The 21,270-nt window shown below is 41.8% G+C and overlaps 3 protein-coding genes across 3 annotated transcripts in view; 1 reads left to right on the top strand and 2 right to left on the bottom strand.

Moving 5' to 3' along the window:
* The window catches only part of CSUI_010113 (uncharacterized protein), a gene marked incomplete at its 3' end in the record, with an annotated part of 2,183 nt that extends 1,003 nt beyond the window's left edge, over positions 1 to 1,180 (top strand). Inside the window, exon 2 of the mRNA XM_068070218.1 lies at positions 35 to 1,180. Coding sequence (XP_067917808.1) covers positions 962 to 1,180 — 219 coding nt within the window. The remainder of the gene's footprint in view (positions 1 to 34) is intronic.
* A 502-nt stretch (positions 1,181 to 1,682) lies between these two features.
* On the bottom strand, positions 1,683 to 7,414 carry CSUI_010112 (abc transporter transmembrane region domain-containing protein; the record flags this gene model as incomplete). The annotated part of the gene is made up of 6 exons (XM_068070217.1): positions 1,683 to 2,962; positions 4,264 to 4,343; positions 4,914 to 4,985; positions 5,898 to 6,157; positions 6,611 to 6,736; positions 7,357 to 7,414. Coding segments are annotated over 6 exons (750 nt in total), but the record flags the coding sequence as incomplete, so codon positions are not given.
* A 2,297-nt stretch (positions 7,415 to 9,711) lies between these two features.
* On the bottom strand, positions 9,712 to 17,794 carry CSUI_010111 (abc transporter transmembrane region domain-containing protein; the record flags this gene model as incomplete). Its single annotated transcript, XM_068070216.1, has 6 exons — positions 14,873 to 17,794; positions 13,950 to 14,061; positions 13,136 to 13,210; positions 12,200 to 12,435; positions 11,329 to 11,458; positions 9,712 to 10,457 (listed from the first exon to the last, which is right to left on the bottom strand). Coding segments are annotated over exons 1-6 (2,643 nt in total), but the record flags the coding sequence as incomplete, so codon positions are not given.
* Between the last annotated feature and the right edge of the window lie 3,476 nt (positions 17,795 to 21,270).

Genomic DNA, 21,270 nt, shown 5'->3' with positions numbered 1-21,270 from the left:
TCTCTTTTTCTCACTCTTTCTTTCTTTCTTGTAGGTGGGGGAGATCATGAGTAGTGAGCTAGGCTGGAGTGCGGAGAAGTTGGAGAAGAAGAAAAAGGAAGCGCATGCATATCTTGAATCTTTCGACTACCACCATCAGTCACGGACTCTTCCCGGCCCTCCACTTGCCACAAACCACCACTACAGCAGAAAGGATGGAAAGGCGACCAGTCACGACGAAAGCACCGTTTCCATAGAGAAAGGCGAAGAGCTCCCTCTGTTAGGGGGAGGGAAGAAAGAAAAGAAAGAAGAAACAAAAGAAAAGAAGGAAGATTGATCTATTCCGTCATACAGAAAAGAAGCAAAGCGCTTCTTCATTTGACATAGAAGATTCTTAAAGGAGGTCGTACCGTATCCTCACGTGCCATCCTACCTCTATAGACATTAAAATAGTACTACAACGAAAAGACAGATCGTAGATCTCTAATCTACCTTCTATCCATCTTCATCTATCTATCTTTCTATCTTCAGTCTATCTATCTCTCATCTGTCTTTAGTCTATCTATCTATGTATCTATCTATCTATCTTCAATCTATCTAAGGCTGTCTGTCTGTTTCTCCTACCTGTATACTTGGAGTTTCTTTTTCTTTCTCCGACTATCCGACTTTTTCACGTCTTCTTTCTTTCTCACTCCTTCTTTCTTTCTTTCTCTTTCTTTCTTTAGCAGGGTTAGAGACCTCTCGATTACGATGGTGGAGCTCTGCTGCTGCTGCTGCAGCTTCTTCTTCTTGTGGTGCCTTAGCTCCTCCTTTATTTGAGAGAAGCTATCTGTCTTCATTGAGAGAAAGAAAGCTACAAGAAAGACAAAACGAAGTTTACAAGAAAAGAAAACTCAAAGAAAGAAAGAAAGAGTGTATTGCTGAGAGAGAAGCAATACACGCTTTCTTCCTAAGGGAAAGGTCTGCGCAATTCTGTATAGACATGTATGTATGTACAGTGTCTGTCTGTCTTTCTGTCTGGGCTCTGAAGAGCCTTGGAATTTCCTTCCAGAATTTCCAGCTTCTTCCTAAGAGCCCTCTCAGCAGCTTCTCCCTTCTGTTATGTGTGTCTTCCATGCGTGCATGCATGCATGCATGCATGGTGTCTATTTTTTCTGCAGGCGCGCATGCATGCACCGCGCGCCCGATATTTGACTGCCGTCAAAAGAAAAAAGTTTCACATAAACCAGAATTTCTTCCTCTCTTTTCTCTCTTCCCTATCTTCTGTAGTTCTCGTCGTAGCTTCGGAAAATAGATAGAATTCCTTCCTTCTTCACGCTTAAGGTCGTCTCTGCTTGTTCCCCCAAGATTTTCTTTCTCTTCTTCTTCTTCAGTTTTCTCCGTCTGGATGAAGAAGACTACTACTACTACTAAGGCTCAAAAGAGCTTCATACTCTTAGAGTAGAGAGAGAGAAAGAATGAAGTATGCCATTCCAGCTTAGATATAACGAAATCTCTCTATTTCTCTGTATATCTCTTTATCTCTCTGTCTCTATAATACATATCTCTATATCTCTCTGCATAGAGAGAGAGAAAGACAGCGGTGTTTGCAGTATGTCTCTAGTGTCTCTGCCTTCGCCTTCTTCTTTTCCGTTTAGTGGTGGGTGTGTCTTTCGTGACTGGATCGCTTAAGAAGTTTTAGTTTGCCCGAAAGACATGCCGCTGACACTCCTACGAATACTAATACTATACATGCACATACACACATAGATCCTCTATACACCATGCACGCATACAGACATACATTCGTCTCTCTCTCTCTCTATGTATATAGGTTCATATGTACATGCATACAGGTACATTCATACAGGATACGTCCTCATACATATATACATACATACATTCTATATAGATGTGTATGGATACAGATGCATGCACATCTGCACGCAGGAAGAATAGAAGATGGATAGACTGTGTGTATGCGCACGGATATAGATGGAAATGACAGAAGTTCTATCGATCGATCGATCGACCTATCTATCTAGATTCTATCGATCTCTAGAGAAGGGACAAAGAAAGAAGGAAAAAACGACAGGAAGAAGACCGAGCCTAGAGGCGTAAGAATGGAATCCGAGTCCTCCATCTTCTTCGCTCAAATGAAGCGAAGGGCCAAACCATGAAAAGTGTAGAAGAAAAAGAACGCCTATCTGACCGTGAGTAGTATACACTTAGCCTCTCCCCCACTGCATGATGCATGCATGAGATCTCTACGTCTTTCTATCTCTTTATTACCCATGGAAAGCACTACACCCTCCTAAGCAGAGAGAGAAGAAGAAGCGATCGATGGTCTATCTTTCTCTTGCCTCTTTCTCTCTCCCTGTCCACTTGAGTGTTTAGGTGTGTCGTGATAGATCATAGACCATAAAGGAGCGGAAAGGAGAGAAAGAAAGATTTGCTGAAAGAGTGGCACGGAAAGAAAACGTGCGAGAACGAAGAAGTAGCAGACTTCTTTCATGTATTAACTCCACACACACGAGGCTATGTATTATATACATACATCTACTTCCATACAGACTTACATCCAGATAGACATAGACATAAGAAAATATCAGTCACTAAATATAAACGTAGAGAGAGAGATACGAAGAAGAGCTCGCCAAGAATGCAAGATGAAGGAGAAGAAGAAAACTCGATCTCTTCCTCTGGGTATCTCTCTTTACTTTCTCCTCTTTCTTTTTCTTCTTTTTCTTTGTTAATGTAGTACTTATCATTCTTTCTCCATCTTTCATCCTGAGGGCGTTGGAAGTGAAGAGACGAGACAAGACCACTTCGTATCGCACACCGAACTTCTCAAGAAGAAGAAGGAGAGGTCGAGACAGGAAGACCTTCTCCATTCCCCAAGATTGACGGGGAGGGATGAATAATACTACCACTAGTAGAAGAAGAAGAATAGGTCTGCTGGGAATCTGTCGAGATATCGAGAGGTCGAGACGAACATACCAATCTACAGACATAACACACAATGAAAGAAAAAGAATGAAAGAAAAAGAAAGAAAGGAATGAAAGAGATGGAATGAGAAGGTATTATTCATGTAGAAGACTTTAGGAACGTACAGTCACACACATTGTCAACATGCATGTACGTCGATGTACAAAGATGTACACCTGAAGACACACATATAGATATAGATAGATAGATAAATAGATAGATAGAGATATGTGCGTACACGTGTGTGTATGTGTATGCAGTTTAGAAGATGAAGAGCGAAGGGAACGCGAAGAGGAGAGAAAGACATTTTGACTGAAGAAGAAAGGAAAGAGAAAGAAGAGAAAAAGCAAAGAGAGACGAAGAACGCCGCTCGTCAGAAAGAAAGCAAAAGAAATAGAAGGAGGAGGGCTGAAGAATAAAGAAGAAGAAGAAAGAATTCAATCGAAACATATGAGCAAAGAAAAGCAAAGAAAGAAGGAAATGGAGAGAATGAAGAAGAAGAAAATGACATCCTTCTCACCTCTTCGCTTTTCATTCACATGCACTCCTTTTCCTACCACTACGAAGACGACTAATTCTAACTACTACTACTAACTACTACTCCTGTACACAGCAGGAGGAGGAGGAAGAGGGGGATGGATGATAGGAGCTGCTCCTATCCTTTAGGGTTGCTACGATGACTCGGGTGAAGCCTCCTACTCCTCGTATAATGATAGATATCATCCTCTGTAGCTGCATGTCTTGATGTATGTAGACAAACATATATCGATACATACATACTATACATACACATAGTGACACATACGTCTACATACACCTACATGAATAGATACATATACAAGTATTGACACGCGCACAGAGATATTCCTATACATCCAAACCTATTTCGATTGCAATTAAGAGAGATCGATGAATAAGAAAACTCAAGAAAGGAAGAAAGAAAAAAGAGAAATTTAGGGTATTAGTAGTAGTAGTAGGGAGTCTACTTATCTCTTTCTCTATCTGCAAGACTTCGTCCCCGAGTAGACAAATCTAGCCTGATACATACACCTATGTATCAGGCTAGATTTCTCTCTAGAGAAATCTCTCTCAACAGATATACAACAGCATGCAAGGATGCATAGACTAAAGACCGACACATGTACAGATAGACAAGGACAAACACACTAATATCGGAGTAGATAGATCAAAGATAGATACATCGATACAGCAGAGATAGAAATAGATAGATAGATAGATAGATAGATAGATTAAAGATAGGTTATAGATAGCTAGATGGATTGAAGAAGAAGGAGAAGAAGGGTGCTGTTCCTTACATGTGTTGAAGGTGCTGAGAAGGTTGAGCTAATACCTCCTCTTTCTTGCCGCTTTGTATAAGCCTCCCTTCATCCATCACCTTTCAATTTCCATTCGAAATAAGAAAAGAAAAAGAGAGAAATAGCTGCAAAGAATCTTAACTAGAAAAGTATGCACAAGCGACTGTAGACACCTTCGACTTGCAGTGTATATACATTCCCATACATACAGCACCTCTGTCATACTCAAGCGTATACACATACATACATACATATACAGATAGACACCTATATAGAGATTGAGAGATAGATGGATAGATAGTTAGACCGTCAGGTAGATAGATAGATAGGTAGATCAAAAATGAATTATGGATAGATAGCCTGATAGATTAAAAGTAGATAGATAGATAGATTAAAGATAGATAGATCTAGACAACTGTCTGTAGACACACCCAAACACGCAGGGGGGTGGGATGTGCTTGTCTGCATTACCGCTAATGTAAGATCAGCTGATACAGATGGGAATCTATCTATCTTTAATCTATCTATCTTTAACCTATCTATCGTTAATCTATGTGAGAGAGAGCTAATATAGAGCTTTTCAAGTGTATGCCTATACAGCAAAAAGCAGGGTCTGTTGGTGGCTCTCTTGACTAGGTGAGAAATCTTACAGCGATATGTGAGGCGAAATCTAAAGCGCTTAATCGGTGTGTGATGAGAAGACTTGTATAGCCTCTTAAAGCCTAAGAAACAAGAGACGAAAAAGGAAAAGAAAAGAAAGAAGAATCGATAGACAAACATCATTCAAACAAAGACACGAAAGAGAAACATTCATCGGTGTTCGTCTCTCTCCTCGCGTCTCTCTTCATTTCTCGCATATAAGCCGATCTCCTCCCCTCGTCTCAGAAAGAAGAAGAAAACACAACTAGCTCATACACATTCAGACATGGAGACCTAAATGTGGATATATATCTCTGCATGTACATACAGAGAGACAGATAGATATACATGGACAGGTAGAAAGATAGACCTACACATATATAGGGAGATATAAATACAAAGAGGTACTAATATGCTGTCGCGCACCCTGCATCCACTCGTCAAAGACATATGTATATATGTATATAGATACAGATATGTCTATGTGTATGTATGATATGCAGATGTATGTATGAATACGTACGCATGTATGAATATGTATGTACATACGAAGATGCCTGCGTGTGTATGGGTCAATGGATACATGCATGTGTATACGAGAGTATGTACGCATGTATGTATGTATGAATATGCATGCAGGGAGTTTGGTCTGGATCTTTTTCGAAGTTGTTTAGCACTACGATGAAAGAGAAAGAAGAAGAAGAGAAAGAAAACTAGAAAACATGATGAGAGAGAATGCAAAACATAGAGACAGAGAGAGAGACAGAGAGAGAGAGGAGAAACGAAGACAGCAAGAAGGTGCGTGGAATTCACTTTTTGGATCGAAAGACCTCCGAAGAAAGACAACGTTTACTGACAGAAACAACAGAAGTAAGAATGCTGTGAGAAACCTCTTCTTCTTCTTCTCCTCTTTTCATCTTTCTTTCCTTCTTCTTTTTCTTCCTTTCTTTTTCGTCTTTTTCTTCTTCTTCTTGCGAGAGAGACTATGAGCTTACGTGTTTAAGACGAGTGAAGATTTTCTCTTCGGTCAGGACGTCCACAGCAGAGGTGCCCTCGTCCATGAGAAAAAGACGGGGAGTTGGCGAGGCTTCAAACTTCTCTCTCTTCTCAACATGACCACTTCGAGACAAAGACGACAGAGGAGAAGAAGAAGAAGGCGAGAGAGGAGAAGAAGGAGGAGTCGATGAAGGAGACGACGAGAGACGAGGAAATCGACACAGAGCTCGAGCTGTACAAAGACGTTGACGCTGGCCTCCTGTAGCAAATGAAAAAGAATGCATGCATGCATGCAGCTTGCAAGAAATCGACAACCCCGGGAAAACGAAAACCGCGATAAATAGAAATGACGAAAGAAGATATGGACACCTCAAGTACGTACAAAGATCGCATGCATACATTCGTATATATATACATATATACATACATATATATATATCTGTCTCTGTCTCTGTCTCCATATATACTCTGTCCATATCTATATCCACATATAGATATATACTGCATGAAATGAGTGTGAGAGACGAGACAGACGACGGGGAGAGTGCGTTTCAGACCTCCCTTGGCGTGTTGGTCGAAGATGGAGGAGATGAGCTGCCCTTCCCTGTGCGCCTGAAATCTTTAGCAACTCTTTCTCTCTTGGAGAAAAAAGAGAAAAAGAACGAGAAGAACAAAGAGAAAGAAGAAAGAGAAGAAGAAGTCTTTGGGTTACCAGATAGAGAGTATCCTTTTTCATCTAGGAGTGTCTCGTATCCATGAGGGAGGTCTTTAAGAAAGCTTTCGATTTGGGAGATTTCTGCGACTGCATGCAATCTCTCATCCAACACTTCAGAAGAGGCTACGCACAGAAGAAGAAACGCCACACAAAACACTCACGCAGACAAGTGAAAGAAAAAGAAAAAGAGAAGCCTTCAACCACTGACTCGCATACATCAAGAATAATAGAAATGCATGCACACATACACATACACATATATATACACATATATATATATATATATGTCTATACAGATATAGGTATGCGGCTGTGAGACATAAGGAGAGATTGGATGGGAAAAAAAGAATCCGCAGAGCTGCATGCAGTTGGGAGTATGTCTACTCTTCTGGGCTAGAAGAAGAAGGGCCGAAGATAAGGAAAAGGAAAGTCGGAGGCATGCAGTTGAAAAGGAGAAGAGAAGAGAGTAGGGATGTAAGAGAAAGAGAAAGAAAAGAAAGACATCTCTCTACTCCCCAGTTTGAAAGTATCATCTGTCTTCTTGTACACATATAAATATATATATATATATGTAGCCGAGAGGGAATATAGGAGCATGCATTTGTATAGAAAGATAGACATGTCTATATGAGTATTGAGAAAGAATGAAGAGAGAAAGAGAATAAGAAGAACGACGGAAAGCAACACAAAGAAGAAGAGTTGGGGAGAAAAGAAGATGAAGAAGAAGAAGAAAGCTGGCTCACTTGTTGTATTTGCAAGGAGGTCATTTGCATGCACCGCATAGAAGAGATTTTCTCTCACACTTCTCGCAAAGAGAAGATTCTCTTGAGAAACATAACTTATCTACAGTCACACCAGAGAGAGAGAAAAAGCTTCATAAGCTTCAACCCCACACCGGCGCATGCATTCAAATGTATACCCATACATACACCTATACCCACATACATAAAGATATACATATACATGTGCATAGATACATATACATATATATATATACTGGCGCGGAACAGGTATAGATGCATGAAGAAGAGTAGGCATGAAGATCTATGGAGAAAACAAATGCATAGATGTAGAGAGGATATGAAAGCAGGAGATGTATGGTGTGTCTCTCTAAAGAGGAGAATGAGAGACAAGTAATTCTAATAGTAATAGGGGGAAACACAATAGAAGAGTCGAGTAGAGGGAAGCAAACAGCAGACAGGAGCCCTCCTTCCTTCCTTCCTTCATACGCATGCTCGTCACCGATCTTCTTCATCTTTTTCTTGTTAGGTATGTGTGTCAATGCTAGTAGACCATTCATTCTTCTCCATCTTCTCTTCTCTTGCTCTTCATCTTCCCTTAATAGTACTGTAGAAAATGTGTAGATAGATATAGATACATTCAAGACGAATACACTGAGCACAGATGGATAGCTAGCTAGCTAGATAGCTAGACAGATAGATAGATAGTTCTATAAAAGATAGAGAGATAGAGAGACCGATTGAAGGTAGACTGAAGATAGACAGGTACATCTGCTTGCCCTGCAACGACTGTAGTGAAGGGCACTAAATACCTTGTCACATCGAGGCTATCCTCTATCCCACAACACACACATGTCTCTCTCTCTCTCTCTTTCAGTCGGTCAGAAGGAACAGGTGGTGTCTACATAGACACTGATATAGCTAGCTAATACACAAGCACTTCTCCTTCCCCTCTCCCAATGGAGATTGTGTGTCTGACGCTTGAAAGCAAACCCCGCTCAAACTCTCATGATCTTTCTTTCTTTCTCTTTCGAGCTTACCATACTGCGAGTGAGTCTGGCGTCTAGCGATTTGCATGCAAGGCCATCGAGAAAAATGTCTCCTCTTGTCGGTTCGTAGAGGCGAAGAAGTAGNNGACTGAGAGAGGAGGAGCCCCCTAATGATCTCCCTCATAGCTCATCCTCTTCGTCCAGGAAAGAAGAAAGCAAGAGATATGAAGAAGGATAAAAGAGACGAGAATGAAAGAGATCGATACAAGATGAAAGATAATGAACAAGAGAGAGAGAGAAATAGATGGATAGACAGAAATATGAATCGATAAATAGACAGACAGGCAGGCCGAGAGAGAGAAAGAGACCTCACACTGATGCGAAAGAAAGGGGGATCTTTTTAGATCAACAGCCTGAGCGCTTCTCTTCTACACAAGTCTCTGGACACCTCAATTCACTCAACATGAAAGAAAAGATATATACATATACATATCTATATATACATATATACATATAAACCCTGTAAACATATGTACATATATCTTTATAAATATACGTACGTATGGATCCAGGTGTGTCTACACCAGTCCATGGAGAGTGTGCCAGGAGAGAGCAGCAAAAGGCTTTTCGAGGTTCGTGTGTATATACATCAGCCGCTTCCGGGATGGAGAGATAGACGAAAAGATCAACATAGGTCTATGTAAAGAGGGGTACGTAAAGATGTTTGGATCTACGTGTATAGAAACGAAGGAAAGAAATCTAAAAGAGAACGTCTTTATATTAGTTACATCTTGACCCAAGTGTAGTAAAGCACTGAGCCATACACGCGACTTCAACAGATATGTCTGGAAAGGGATGTATGAGGTGTACATACACCCGGCGTCGGCAGCACTTAGCGGTCAAGAGGGTGAATGTTCTCCTGATAAAGTCTCGAGTTTAGTAGATCTTCTGTATAGATTAATCTACCTAGACCCGCAGAGAATCGGTCTTGACATATATCTACTCATATACCTACACACACGTCCACCTCTACACATAATTATATTTATATATACATCAACGTCTATACATATATGCATGCATAGATGCATACACACTCATATTTGTACACATACCTATATATATAGACATAGATTTATATGCATGTCAGAAAGCCTTCCTCTTTCGATGTATTCAGACGGACATATGTGTACACAAAGGAGTCAGGCAGGCAGACACCGCTAACTAGACATGTAGACCACGATATAGACATAGACATTCACACACACACTCAAGAATCTATATAGCTCTCCCTCTCTCTCTCTCTCTCTATATATATATAGACAGATAGATAGAGGTACGTGTATGCATGCGCTTATTTTAGGGTACCTAGTATGGCCCATCTGGATGCTGCGGGAATATGAAGAGTGACGCCTCGTAAACTCCATGGCGTCTTTTGATCAGGATAGGAAAACCATACATCCCTAAGCATCACATCAACTCCTCTTCTTTCTTCTTCTTCTTCTTCTCTTTCTTCTTCTGTTGTATCTTTTCGCCCTCTTGGCTCTAATGGTATAGAATGAGAATCCCCGCTTGCTGTATCCTCCATGAAAGAAGAACGAGAGACATTGATCATATCTTTCTTTTCTTTTGAAAAGACGCCTTTCTTCTCTCTTCCTAGAGACCGTAAGACGGCGGTGTCTCTATGGGCTTCCATCCCGTCATTTTCATCCGCAGAAAAAGAAGAAAGACTGTCTCTTATCCTTTCATGATCAGGAAGATTTCTTTCTCTTGGAGAGAAGGAAGAAGAAGATTTGCAAAGATCCCCACGTCTCTCTTCTCTAGCTGGCGGCTGGGATGCTAGGCCGTTGTTGCCGGTGTCTCCAGAGATCTTTAGAGAAAAGATCTCTTCTTCTTTATCCTTGAGAACCTCGATGGAAGATTCTTTCTTCTTGTCCTTCTTATCTAGCGAAAGAGAAGATTGGAGAGGAGAAGAAGAGAGAGAATGTAAGAGATTTGAAGCGATACCCAGAGTACGGTGTACATCACTATAAGCCGTTACACACCCCTGTAGAGACGAGCCTGTCATAAGGCAGTAGATGGCTAAAGCGCTTATATCTCCTAACGATAGGGTCCCTGAAGGAATAAAAGAAAAGACAAGATAAAGAAAGAGGAAAAGAAAGAAAGAGTAAGAAATCTATTTCATGCATTGAAAAGACACCTCCTTTATGAACAAGAAAGGAGAGAATGAATGGGGCGAACGGAAAGTCCCATTCAACTGGGCCTACGCGAAGCACATCTACACTGTATATACGTACATCTATCTACATATATAGAGATTGATATATAGCACCTTCAGAGGAAGAATACGAGACCGATAGAGAGAGACAGACAGTACGTGTCTATAGCTAGTTAAGCATGCACTCCTGTGCAGATAAAGAGAATTTAGGAGGGAAGTGTAACTACCAGGAGAAAGAATCGACACAGAGAAGAAGATGAAAAGGATTCTCAAGAGACTCATATCTTCATGTGTAGATACAGGTAGATAAATAGATGTGTGTGGAGGTACTTTGCAAATGTAGATGACGAGATGGGACAACGACACGACACACAGCTTGAGAAACCTCCAAGAGAAAGAAAGAAAAAGAGGGTGATGAGGTGGGGAAGGAGAAAGAGACAGACGGTAGAGGTCGGTTCAGCTTATAAACGGAGAAGAGAGAGTCGCCAGTCGTGCTCTAGATCTCCAGAGAAACGTAGGCAATCGCATGCGCATGCATGCATGCATGGACGTAGAAGTAGTCAATGTCTACAATACACACAGTCACAAGAAAGCTTCCTTACCGAGGCCTGGGCCACACACATATAAACCAGTATGTATGTACACATGTATGTAGATTGTATGTATCGTAGATCGACACCTATCTATACCTACATGTACAGATACCCTATCTATACATGTATATGCTTATACATAGAGAGAGCTAGAGATGGATATATATGGGCTGACCTGCGGAGATGAGAATGCCAGCTTGTTGGATGATATGAAGTAGAAATCCTCCTCCACACGCAAAGACGAGGCCGTGTCTACATCCTACAGCTATCGCATTCCGTCGAGCTACCTTGTAGACAGCAGCTAGCTGCAGGAAAGAGACAGGGAGAAGCGAAAAAGAAAGGAAATTACTACAAAGAGAGAGAACACGCTTTTGCTCTTACGCTGAAGATCACCGAAGACAGATGGAAATCTACAAGTCTCTAGGTTCTCTACATAACACACACGCACACACACGTCGATTCTCTAGCTAGCGAGAAACTCGATTCGACGAGACACGCACATACGCATACTGACGTGCCTACGCACAGCTAGCCCTCTCCATGTGTTCGCGTGTCCGCATCCAAGTCCAATACCTACACATATATATACATGTATCTACTTATATTCAACTAGAGAGAGAGATGTATGTACCCTAGACCTAAATCGGTACATACATCTCCCTCTCTAGTTGAATAGAAATAACTCCATGTACACACATGTACATATGTGTACGTTTATATGAGTAGATACACCGCTATGACTTTCTGTACCTATCAAAAAGCCGTATGTCTACTTTGTAATGTTTCTTCTATAGACGAGAGAAAGCAGGGAAGAAAAGAAAGGAACGAAAGAGATATTTCTTCTTTCATAACTGAGTAGCTTCCTCAGGTATACATGAATATCTATCTTTAATCTATCTATCTATCTATCTCTCTTCTTTCTTGTTTCGCTCTTATCTTCTTAACGTCCTTGAGAAAGCAAAAACGTGCACACTGCCTCTCTCTCCTAGAGACTTGTATGTCTCTTCTTATCTCTTTCTTTCTTTTCTTTCTTTCTTTCTGCTGACCTGTCTTTCGAAGTTTCGGTTTTCCAACATTTCAGCGTTGAGAGCTCTGACTAGCCGTCGATTCTGAAGAACTTCGCTAGCGTGATGGACTGCATGCGATAGAGCTCTCGATTGCTCCGCTTGGAGTCGCCGCGACTTGCGTGCAGTTAAGCGGAAGAGAAATCCCGAGACGGCAATAGGACAGAGAAGAGAAAGAAGAAAAGAAGGAGGAGCCAAAGATGACGCAGCACCTAAACCTGAAAAGAACGCAAGAAAGAAGAAGTCCAAGAAGTAAGAGAAATAAGGACCAAGAAAAGAAAGAAAGAAAAAGAAGACAGAAAGATCGAAATGTAGGTCAGGAATGGCACTACAGAGCCTTGCATGCACTGGAGAAGTTCCCGTGTATGTACATGCTCGACGGTATCAACTCATGTGTATGTTACATATATATATGTAACATACACATGCACATATATGTATATATGTGCATGTAGATAGAGAGTTACGTGTATACATGTATGTATAGATGTATTTAGTGAGGCATCTACGTATCCAGAGGAGAGAGACAACAAGCACGTGTGATGAGTGTATTAAGTAGGGGATTTTCTGTATCTAGGATCGACAAGTGAGAGAGCATTATCTAAAAGAAAAAGAAGAAAAGAGGGCAAAGAGCCGAAGAAGGAGAATGAAAAGAGAAAGAATAGAAGTAAGAAGATCTTTCTGCTTCTCAGAAACCTACACTACTGTGGATGGAAAGGTAGAAAGAAAGAGATAGATATGGACCGCAGGCATGAAGAAAGAAATGGCTCATCGTATTCTCCTTCTAAACATAACTAGAGAAGCGCACGTAAGACACAGATAAGTGCCAACAGAAAGAGAGAGAGAAAGAAAGAAAGAAAAAAGAAGAAGGACTCATCAGAAGAGAAGAAAACCTTTCTCCAGGGACGTCCCACTTACCGACCGTTGTGGAGAAGAGACACTTCAAGCCGAAAGAGACGTCAATGAAAATGCGACTGCTCTGCGTTATTTCAGCTGAAAGAAAAAGAAGAGAAGGAAGAAAGAAAGAAGCAAAAGAAGAAAAGATTTGAATGGATGTCCATAGAGAGAGAGAGCAAGTGAGACAAAGAGAGAAGAAACAAAGAGAGATGGAGAGGAAAGAAAGAAAGAGCAACAACAAGAAGAAGAAAACATAAGAGTAACAGAAAGAAACTGTAAAGAAGAAGAAATAAAGTCGTCGACGCATGCATGCATGCATGAGGGAATCAAAAAGACAGAGAATCCAAAACATGTATGAAGACTTTTTTCTAACGAGAAAGAGCTTCTTCATTCCTACCTCCCTCTCGATATATTTCTTTCCTTTCCCTCTGTCTCCTGTTTGGAAATAGAACGATAAGCAAAACTCTCTCATCGAATACAGAAGAAGAAGAAGAGACACATGCGGAAAAAACAGCTTAAATAATATACATGCATTCATACATAGACATACATACATACATTCATACATACATTCATACATACATACATTCATACATACATACATTCATACATATACAGAGATGTATCTATACTGCGTGGACTCCCACAGATATAGATGTGCCTTTGCAAAGATATCTAGATCGGTGTCAGTGTGTCTCCTATGTCTTCTTCTATGTCTCTCTGTATGTACAGACATCTATCGACAGAGAGATCTATGTATGCTCTCAGTACATCCAGAGCTTACAGTATTATGTAGACGATTTATTTAGATGGAGACAGATATAAAACAACTTACTAGAGAGGCGATTGAGAAGAATTCCCGAGCTCTCTTTAGAGAAGCGTTCCGTAGGTTCGGCTAATAGACGGGCAAAATATTTTCTTCTTAACTGATTGGCTACTCTTTCAATCTAGAAAGAAAAGAAAGAAAGCAAAAAAGAAAAACTCTCTTGATATCAAAGAAAAGAAAACGCCTCCAAAATAGAAAGAGAAAGAACGAAAGAGGAGAGGAGAAGAAAAGAAGGGAAAAAGATCCATCGAGCTTAACATCGAGAGAAGTAAATCAACCATTCTCGGGTGTACATACACCTGATACCAAGAGATGTATTCTATAGAATAGCACAAAAGACATCCCATCATTATAGCAGCACGTGTCATCTCTTCAATCGTAGGTAAAGAGAAGAAGCTAATCCTTTCTCTCTCTCTCTCTCTTGCAAGAGGCTTTATATCGTGAACCCTTCTTTCTTCGTTTCTCATGCTTACAATTTTCCTATGTGTAGACCACGATTCTCTCTCAATCGATCCATCCTTCTTCTTCTTCTCTCTTTTATCTCCTGCTATGGAGAGAAGAAAAACAACGAGGATTTGCATGTGTCTTCTCTCATCATCTCTTGTCTCTTCTCTCTCTAAGACTTCCTCTGCGTTCGCTTTCATTCTCTCTTTTTCCCTTGTCTCCTTATACAAGCCGCTTTGCATGCAGTCTATCTATCTATCTTTGACCTATCTATCTACCTGTGAACTATTCATCTGTCTTCAATGTATATAGTTACCTTTAGTCTATCTATCCGTAATATATCTCTCTGGAATATATCTCTCTATCTATCTCTCTATCTATCTAGCTATCTATCTCTCTATCTATCTCTTTAGCCCTGCGATTCTGTGGTGAGACTGACGTGTCTTGAGAGACTTCTATGTGGGTACGATGAAAGAGTAGATTCTCACTGAAGTTTCTAGTAGAAAGAGGCGAAGATAAGACGTGAGAACCCCGAGGAGAATTAAAGCACCGCATGCAGTTGCACTTGCTTGAACGGTTGATCCAGAAGCTTCGAGAAGCGCTTGAGAAGCTTGAGAGAAAAACCTCTTCTTTTTCTCTTTCTTTTCATCCTGATCTTCTTCTTCGTCTTCTCTTCTTTCGCCCTCAGCTAGACTCCTCTGCGGTGTAGTAGTTATAGTAGTAGGAGAAGGAGGAGGCAGAAAGTCTGCTGTAGAAGCAGAAGAGAGAGAAGAAGGCTGGATGTGAAGGCTCTCAGGAGGAGAAGAAGAAGCAGAGGAATCGCTCGGGGGAGAGAGAGAAGAAGATTGAGAAAGAAACTCGTTTGAACTCGAAAGAGAAGAAGAGGCTTCAGACGAACACGAAGAAGAGGCAAAAGGAGAAGAAGAAGGAGAAGAAGAAGAGAAGCGATCTATCAGTTTCCCTAGGTAGAAAGGAATGATAAGTTGGGCTGCACTACTAAGAAGTAATGCGATAAAAGCTAAGAATAGACGGACACGCTCTCCTTCTGTTAATACCCACAGAACCCGGAAAGAAGATGAAGAAGAAGAGGAAGAAGATGAAGGAGGAGAAGAAGAGGGAGAAGAAGAGGAAGAGGGGGGCGATGGGGGAGAACACAAAGTGGGAGATGGAGGAGGAGGAGAAGAAGAAGACGAAGAAGAAACAGGTGAAGGAGCCGAAGTAGAGGAAGAGAGAGAGCGACATGTAAGAGAGGCCGAAGTCAGGGATGAACGAAGAGAAGAAGAAGAGAGCCTGTGTGTCAAAGAATGACCCAATGGGATGAGGGGAGAGAAAAAGTGGGGAGAAGAAGAAGCAAGAGTGATCCTTGAGAGATGTTGTGAACGTAGTTTGAAAGGACGAGGAGGAGGAGAAGACGGTAGTGTTGACTCACGGCATGAAGTATGCGGAAGTCCGGGAAGAAAAACGTGAAGATTTCCTCTCACGTTCCTTCCTGTAGAAAAGAAACAAGGGGAGAAAAGATTTCCCAATGAAGGTAGCGTTCCACTATGAGGTTGAGCTGTACATACACCCGGAGGGTGTACCGTCACAACAGGTGTACATACACCTGAACGCATTGTTGTACCCGCCTGACTCGCGATTCCCTTTCTTGCTCCTTTCCCTTCGTGTAAGCAAACGAGAGGCAAACCACCTGATGCTAAGCTTTCTTTTCTTATTCTTCTTCTTTCATCTCTCCCGGGAGAAATCCAAGAAGACCACCTTCGTCTGCCTCCCTTGACGATAACCTCGACCTCTCCTATCCTCCGTGGAGAAGAAGAAAAAGACACTTTCATCATTTCGAAAGAAAAAAATATACAAACATGAAGACGTCATGAAAGGAACAGCAGCTCTTCTTTCTTTATCTTTGAGACAGACTACGAAAGAAGAGTAAAGAGAAAAGAATAGGAGTCGACTGGAACCTTAAATATGTAGAATACACCGGACAGCTCATCCTGTCGAAAGTCCAATCGATACAATGAGAAGAAGAAGAAGAAAGCAGAAAGACACAAGTTTCTGTCATAGTCCCCCCATGAAGAAGAGGACCCTGACGACAGAAAGAAAGGCTTGAACATTCAGTGCTATGTCAGTATGGGGGGGGGTGGTGGTGTACATACACCCGAGATCGACCTAGTGAACCCATGAGAAAGAGAAGAGAAAAATCTTGAGAGAAGTCTCTCTTCTTCTTCAATATTCACCAAGCAGGGCGTTAGGAGAGAGAGAAGAGAAAAGACGAAAAGAATGAGAGAAGAAGAAGAAGCGGCTTGTGACTTGATAGGTTCATATTCTCCCAGTGTATTCTACACACAGTGCGTCTTTTCACTGTCTGATCTTTGGAAAGAAATACACGTCATTCTAACGTTTTTGCTGTATCGTTCATCTTCATCCGGACCTCTTCGTGACTTTGGTCACTGTGGAGAAGCCCCCTCTCCAGGAGGGTCTGTCTCTTGCAGACGTCGATAATACCCTGTCTCTCTACCCTTTCTTCGCAGGTTTCCCTTCTCTCGCACTTGTCCTTTTCCTGCTCTTGGGTTCGCTCCAAAGACGTCATATGGGACGATCAGGGAAGATTCTTTACCGGGCGATGTTGCAGTGTATGTACACCGGATTGAGGTGTATATACACCTGAGGTGAGTTGTCCCCTGTCTACTTTTTTGGATGCGGAGAAGATACCTTGACTGAATCCCAGGACTTCCCAGAAGGAAGAAAAGTCCTTTTGTCATGTACTAGAGACCGCTGAAAAGCATTTCACGTCTTGGGTTTCTTTCCGTCCCGTAGAATAATGAGTATCGCTCAGGTGTATATACACCATGGACAACAAGAGATAGGCCGAGAAAAAGAAAGGAAGAGTGAATTCTCTTGCGAGACACACATACAATGAACCAAATAGACAAGAGAGGAAGAGAGCATACCCGAGTCTCTTTTTACATGAAGCCAGTTGGCCTGTAGATACCATCGGGGAGAGCTCGAGAGAGCGAAGCTGTGAAGGACTTGAAGAGGCGAGAGTTCCTCTGTCGGTACACCCCACCTTAGCAATCGCATGTTATCTGTCGTGTGTAAAGAATGGCTTTCTTTGTCCGTTGACGTCTTTCTTTCTTTCCTCGTGTCATTTCTCCTTCTTCAAACATCCCTGCGAGAGCATTCACTCTCGAGACACCTAGAGCGATATGAAGGAAGAGACAGCCTAAAGAGAAGAAGGAATCTTCCAAAAGAAGAAGAAGAAAAATTGTTTTTCTTCACCGTCTGGAAGTGCCTCTCGATCCTTTTCGAGTCATGTATCGACACCTTCTTGTTCTCCTCAGAAAGAGAGAGTTTAAATAGGAGAAAGGACATTGTTGCTGATAAGAAGAAAGTCCGCCTCCGGAGGGGAGACTCACGAAGCAAGGGCAGAAGTCACGGCAAAGAGATATCTTCTTCTGTGTGTAGGTGTATGTACACCAGACGAAATGGAGTTTCCAAGATGTGTTAACTCACCAGGCATGCATGCGCATGCAAAGGAGGCTAAACGGTACAACACTCTGCTGCTGTATTGGCATCATTTAGCTTTTCTGTCTTCAAATTTTTCCACGATTTCCGTCCAAGGAGAAAAAAGAAGAATTAAGGAGAAATAGGAGAATAGCCAAGAGTGCGATTTGATACAGGTTGTCTGTCAAGACCACTCCCATGTCTTTGTGAACGAAGAGAAGACGAACATTTCGGGTGTACATACACATAACGGTTTGGATTCATTCACATACGGAGAGTGGAGATGAGAAGAGAGAATCCCCCCTCGAGAGAAAGAGAGCACGAGGGGGGAGAGACTCTCCAGAATAGGAAAAGACGAAGGCATCTTTCTACCTCGCTTATTGACGGGCGGTTAAAAAGAATCTACACGCATGTACACGTTTGCATTTGCATCTGCACTCATGTCACTCCCATATATATATCTAGGCAGCTACGAACGTATGTATATATATAGATATATGGCTACGAATGTGCATGTATTCATATGCACGTGCATCAGATATATATATATATATAGTGAAGTACACATCTACACAGATAGATTCGTGGCTGTATGGAGGTATCTCTTGTACATGTCACTTCCAGAGGTAGTCAGAGTTGTGAAGAGAGAGCGCAGAAGAGTCTACAGAGAGGAGGTTATGTAAATCTTTTTCTTCTATCTTACTTCTCCTGCAGTTCTGACGGCGAGTTGGGCTCTTCAAAGTTTGTCTAAGAAGGAAAGGTAGATGTGAGGGAGCGACAACATCTCCCCTAGTCCATAGCTCCCTTTGCATACCATTTCTCAACAAGAGGCCTCTTCTTGTGATGTCTATCTCTCTTTTATCCCGCCAAGCAGATCTACTCCTCCCAAGAGGATGATAGAAAGAGAAAACTCCATGAAAGATACCTGCCCTACTACTTATGCCTTCTACCTGTCTCTGTCTACCTATCTGTACACCTCTTTCTCTCTACGTATGTATATCTATATTTAGACGTAGATATGTCGAGAGAGAATGCTTAGAGAGATAGATGACAATAGCCTAAAGCAACGCCTCTCTTTTTCTGATATAGGCCCAAATACAAGGTGTGATCTGCTCCTCATAGCTGAGCTTGTCCCTACTTGCGAAGAAGAAAGAGAACAAGGAGGGTGAGAAACGACGTGTCTACATGACCTAGAGTTGGTGTCTACCCAACTGTTAAGAAAGAACATTTCTATCCCTTTCCAACGAGGACTCGTAAGGCTGTCAGCTCTCTTGGGTCAAGAGACGGCTGGCCTGCATTGCCTGCCTATTATACAACACTTTATATCTCTTTTTTCCACTATTAGATCTGCGCATATACACCTCCGTTGGATCTATACATGTCTATCTCTCTCTCTCTATGTATATATATATATGTATACAGCGGGTATCCATACTCTACGCTGGTCCTGGGTACGTATACCGGGGGAAGCAGAGGAATAGAAAGAAGAGAGGAATGGGGAGAACCGAGAGAGAGAGCACGTTGTTGAGAAGACAGCTTGGCTAAGAGATCTTTACAGGGTGATGTATTGGCTTCTCTCTGAAGATGAATAGCAAGCATCTCCAATAGGGAAGCTCGAGAGACCAGGCTTCCACTCCGAAACGCCTTCATGGTACCTATGTTCTCTTCACTCGCACCAAATCTGTCCAGTGTACATACACCACAGCGACAGGGCACGCGATCTCTTAAGTTCCTCTGCTGAAAGATGCGAACGGTCTGCTATAGATTTGACTATCTTCACTCTCCCTAGACTACACGCTTCCTTCCTTCGCTCACTGAAGAAGAGCTATTTAACTAAGCAAGGAAGCCGGGAAGTAAGAGCTTTGCTTGAGACCTCGACCTGTTGGATAAAGACGAGAAAACAATCTGCCTGTTGAGTGAGAACGTGGCTGGTGGGTTGACAGCGTCGATTGTCTTTTTCTTGTGGCTAGCCAATTACACACATATCATACACACACACACACACACCGGATCATCGACGCTCCTACGACGCTGCCTCGGGGGTGCGTAGGCGACCTCTCCCGCCTTGAATTCTCTCCTTTCCCTTCTCTCTTCTTCATGATGTTGCTCCGAGACAAGAAAAATCTTCTCTTTCTTTCCTTCTTTCTTCTTTTCCTTTACGAATGAGTGAATTCTTCTGAATTGTTTTCTTCATTTCTCTCCGGAATCTTCTATCCCTCGGCTAGCTATCATTCCTTAGCTCTGCTACTGCAGTGTCATGCTCTACCGATCCACCTTGCAGACGTCTTCGATCCTCCGGTCACTCGACGGAAACAGCTAACAGAGAGACAGACAATCGCAAAGAAAGAAAGAAAAAAGAGAGAGATAGATAGCTAGCTAGCTGGAGTGGGAGATCGGACTCCCCGGTAATAGGCAACTCTTCTTTCTTCTTCGCGTCTCAATCCATCTCTCGGATCTTTCTCTTCTGTTTATGGAATTCCCTCTGCTTCGATTGAAGGTGGTCGTCCATTAACAAGAAAAAGCTTCTTCTACGCTTTCATACATAACTAAACTTCTCTTTCTTTTTCTACCACAACTCATTTACTCTCTGCTTCTTCTTTCGGTTATCCTACTGTTTAAAGATGAGCTATCATGCGATGAATGATCTAATCCAATCTCTACACCTTCTCCTTTGGGTAAGAGCCTTCTTCTCTTCTTCTTCTGCTTGTTCATTCTTTTCTCTTTAATCTTCTTCCATCGAGATAAGAGTGTCGAAAATATTTTCTGTCTCCTTTCTGTTTTGTATGGAGGGAGAGGAACAGCAGAGAGAGAAGAAGCTCTTCAGTCTCTATTGAAGTGTCGACTGTAGAAGCTCTCGTAGTAGTAGTAGTAGTAGTAGAAAGAAGACTACATGTCCTCTCTACGATTTTCCTCAATTCTCCCCTTTTTGTCCCTCTCGCCATCTATCTTTATCTTCTTTTCTCCTGTATGCCTATATTTTAACTTCTCATGAATGAAGAAGAAGTCTATGAAGAAACGAGAAAAGCCTTCTTTCTATCTTGCTTCGTTGGTCTGCAAGCGTGAAAAGACCTGCACCTCCTTCTCTCATTTCAACCGGGGCTTACAAGAAGAGAAAGTCACTGTATCGATAGGAGGTCACGCCTATTAATGAGATAGCTATTTCAGAAAGTATACTCTCACCCCTGCAAAGGAGAAAATTGACAAGATAATGATCGATGAGATAAAGCACAGCTCAAAACAGTTAGGTAGATACAAAAGCATTCTCTCGATGCTTTTTGGTCCTATATCTATCTATCTATCTTTAATCTATCTATCTATCTATCTATCTATCTCGCCGTCTCTATCACTCTGTCTTTGCTTCATCTTCTTCTTCCTTCCTCCTCATCTT

The sequence above is a fragment of the Cystoisospora suis genome, assembly GCF_002600585.1.
Source record: "Cystoisospora suis strain Wien I chromosome Unknown contig_6690, whole genome shotgun sequence".
In the NCBI taxonomy this organism is placed as follows: Eukaryota; Apicomplexa; class Conoidasida; order Eucoccidiorida; family Sarcocystidae; genus Cystoisospora; species Cystoisospora suis.
The sequence above is the reverse complement of the archived record's forward strand: the minus strand, read 5'-3'. Positions and strand labels throughout refer to the sequence as shown.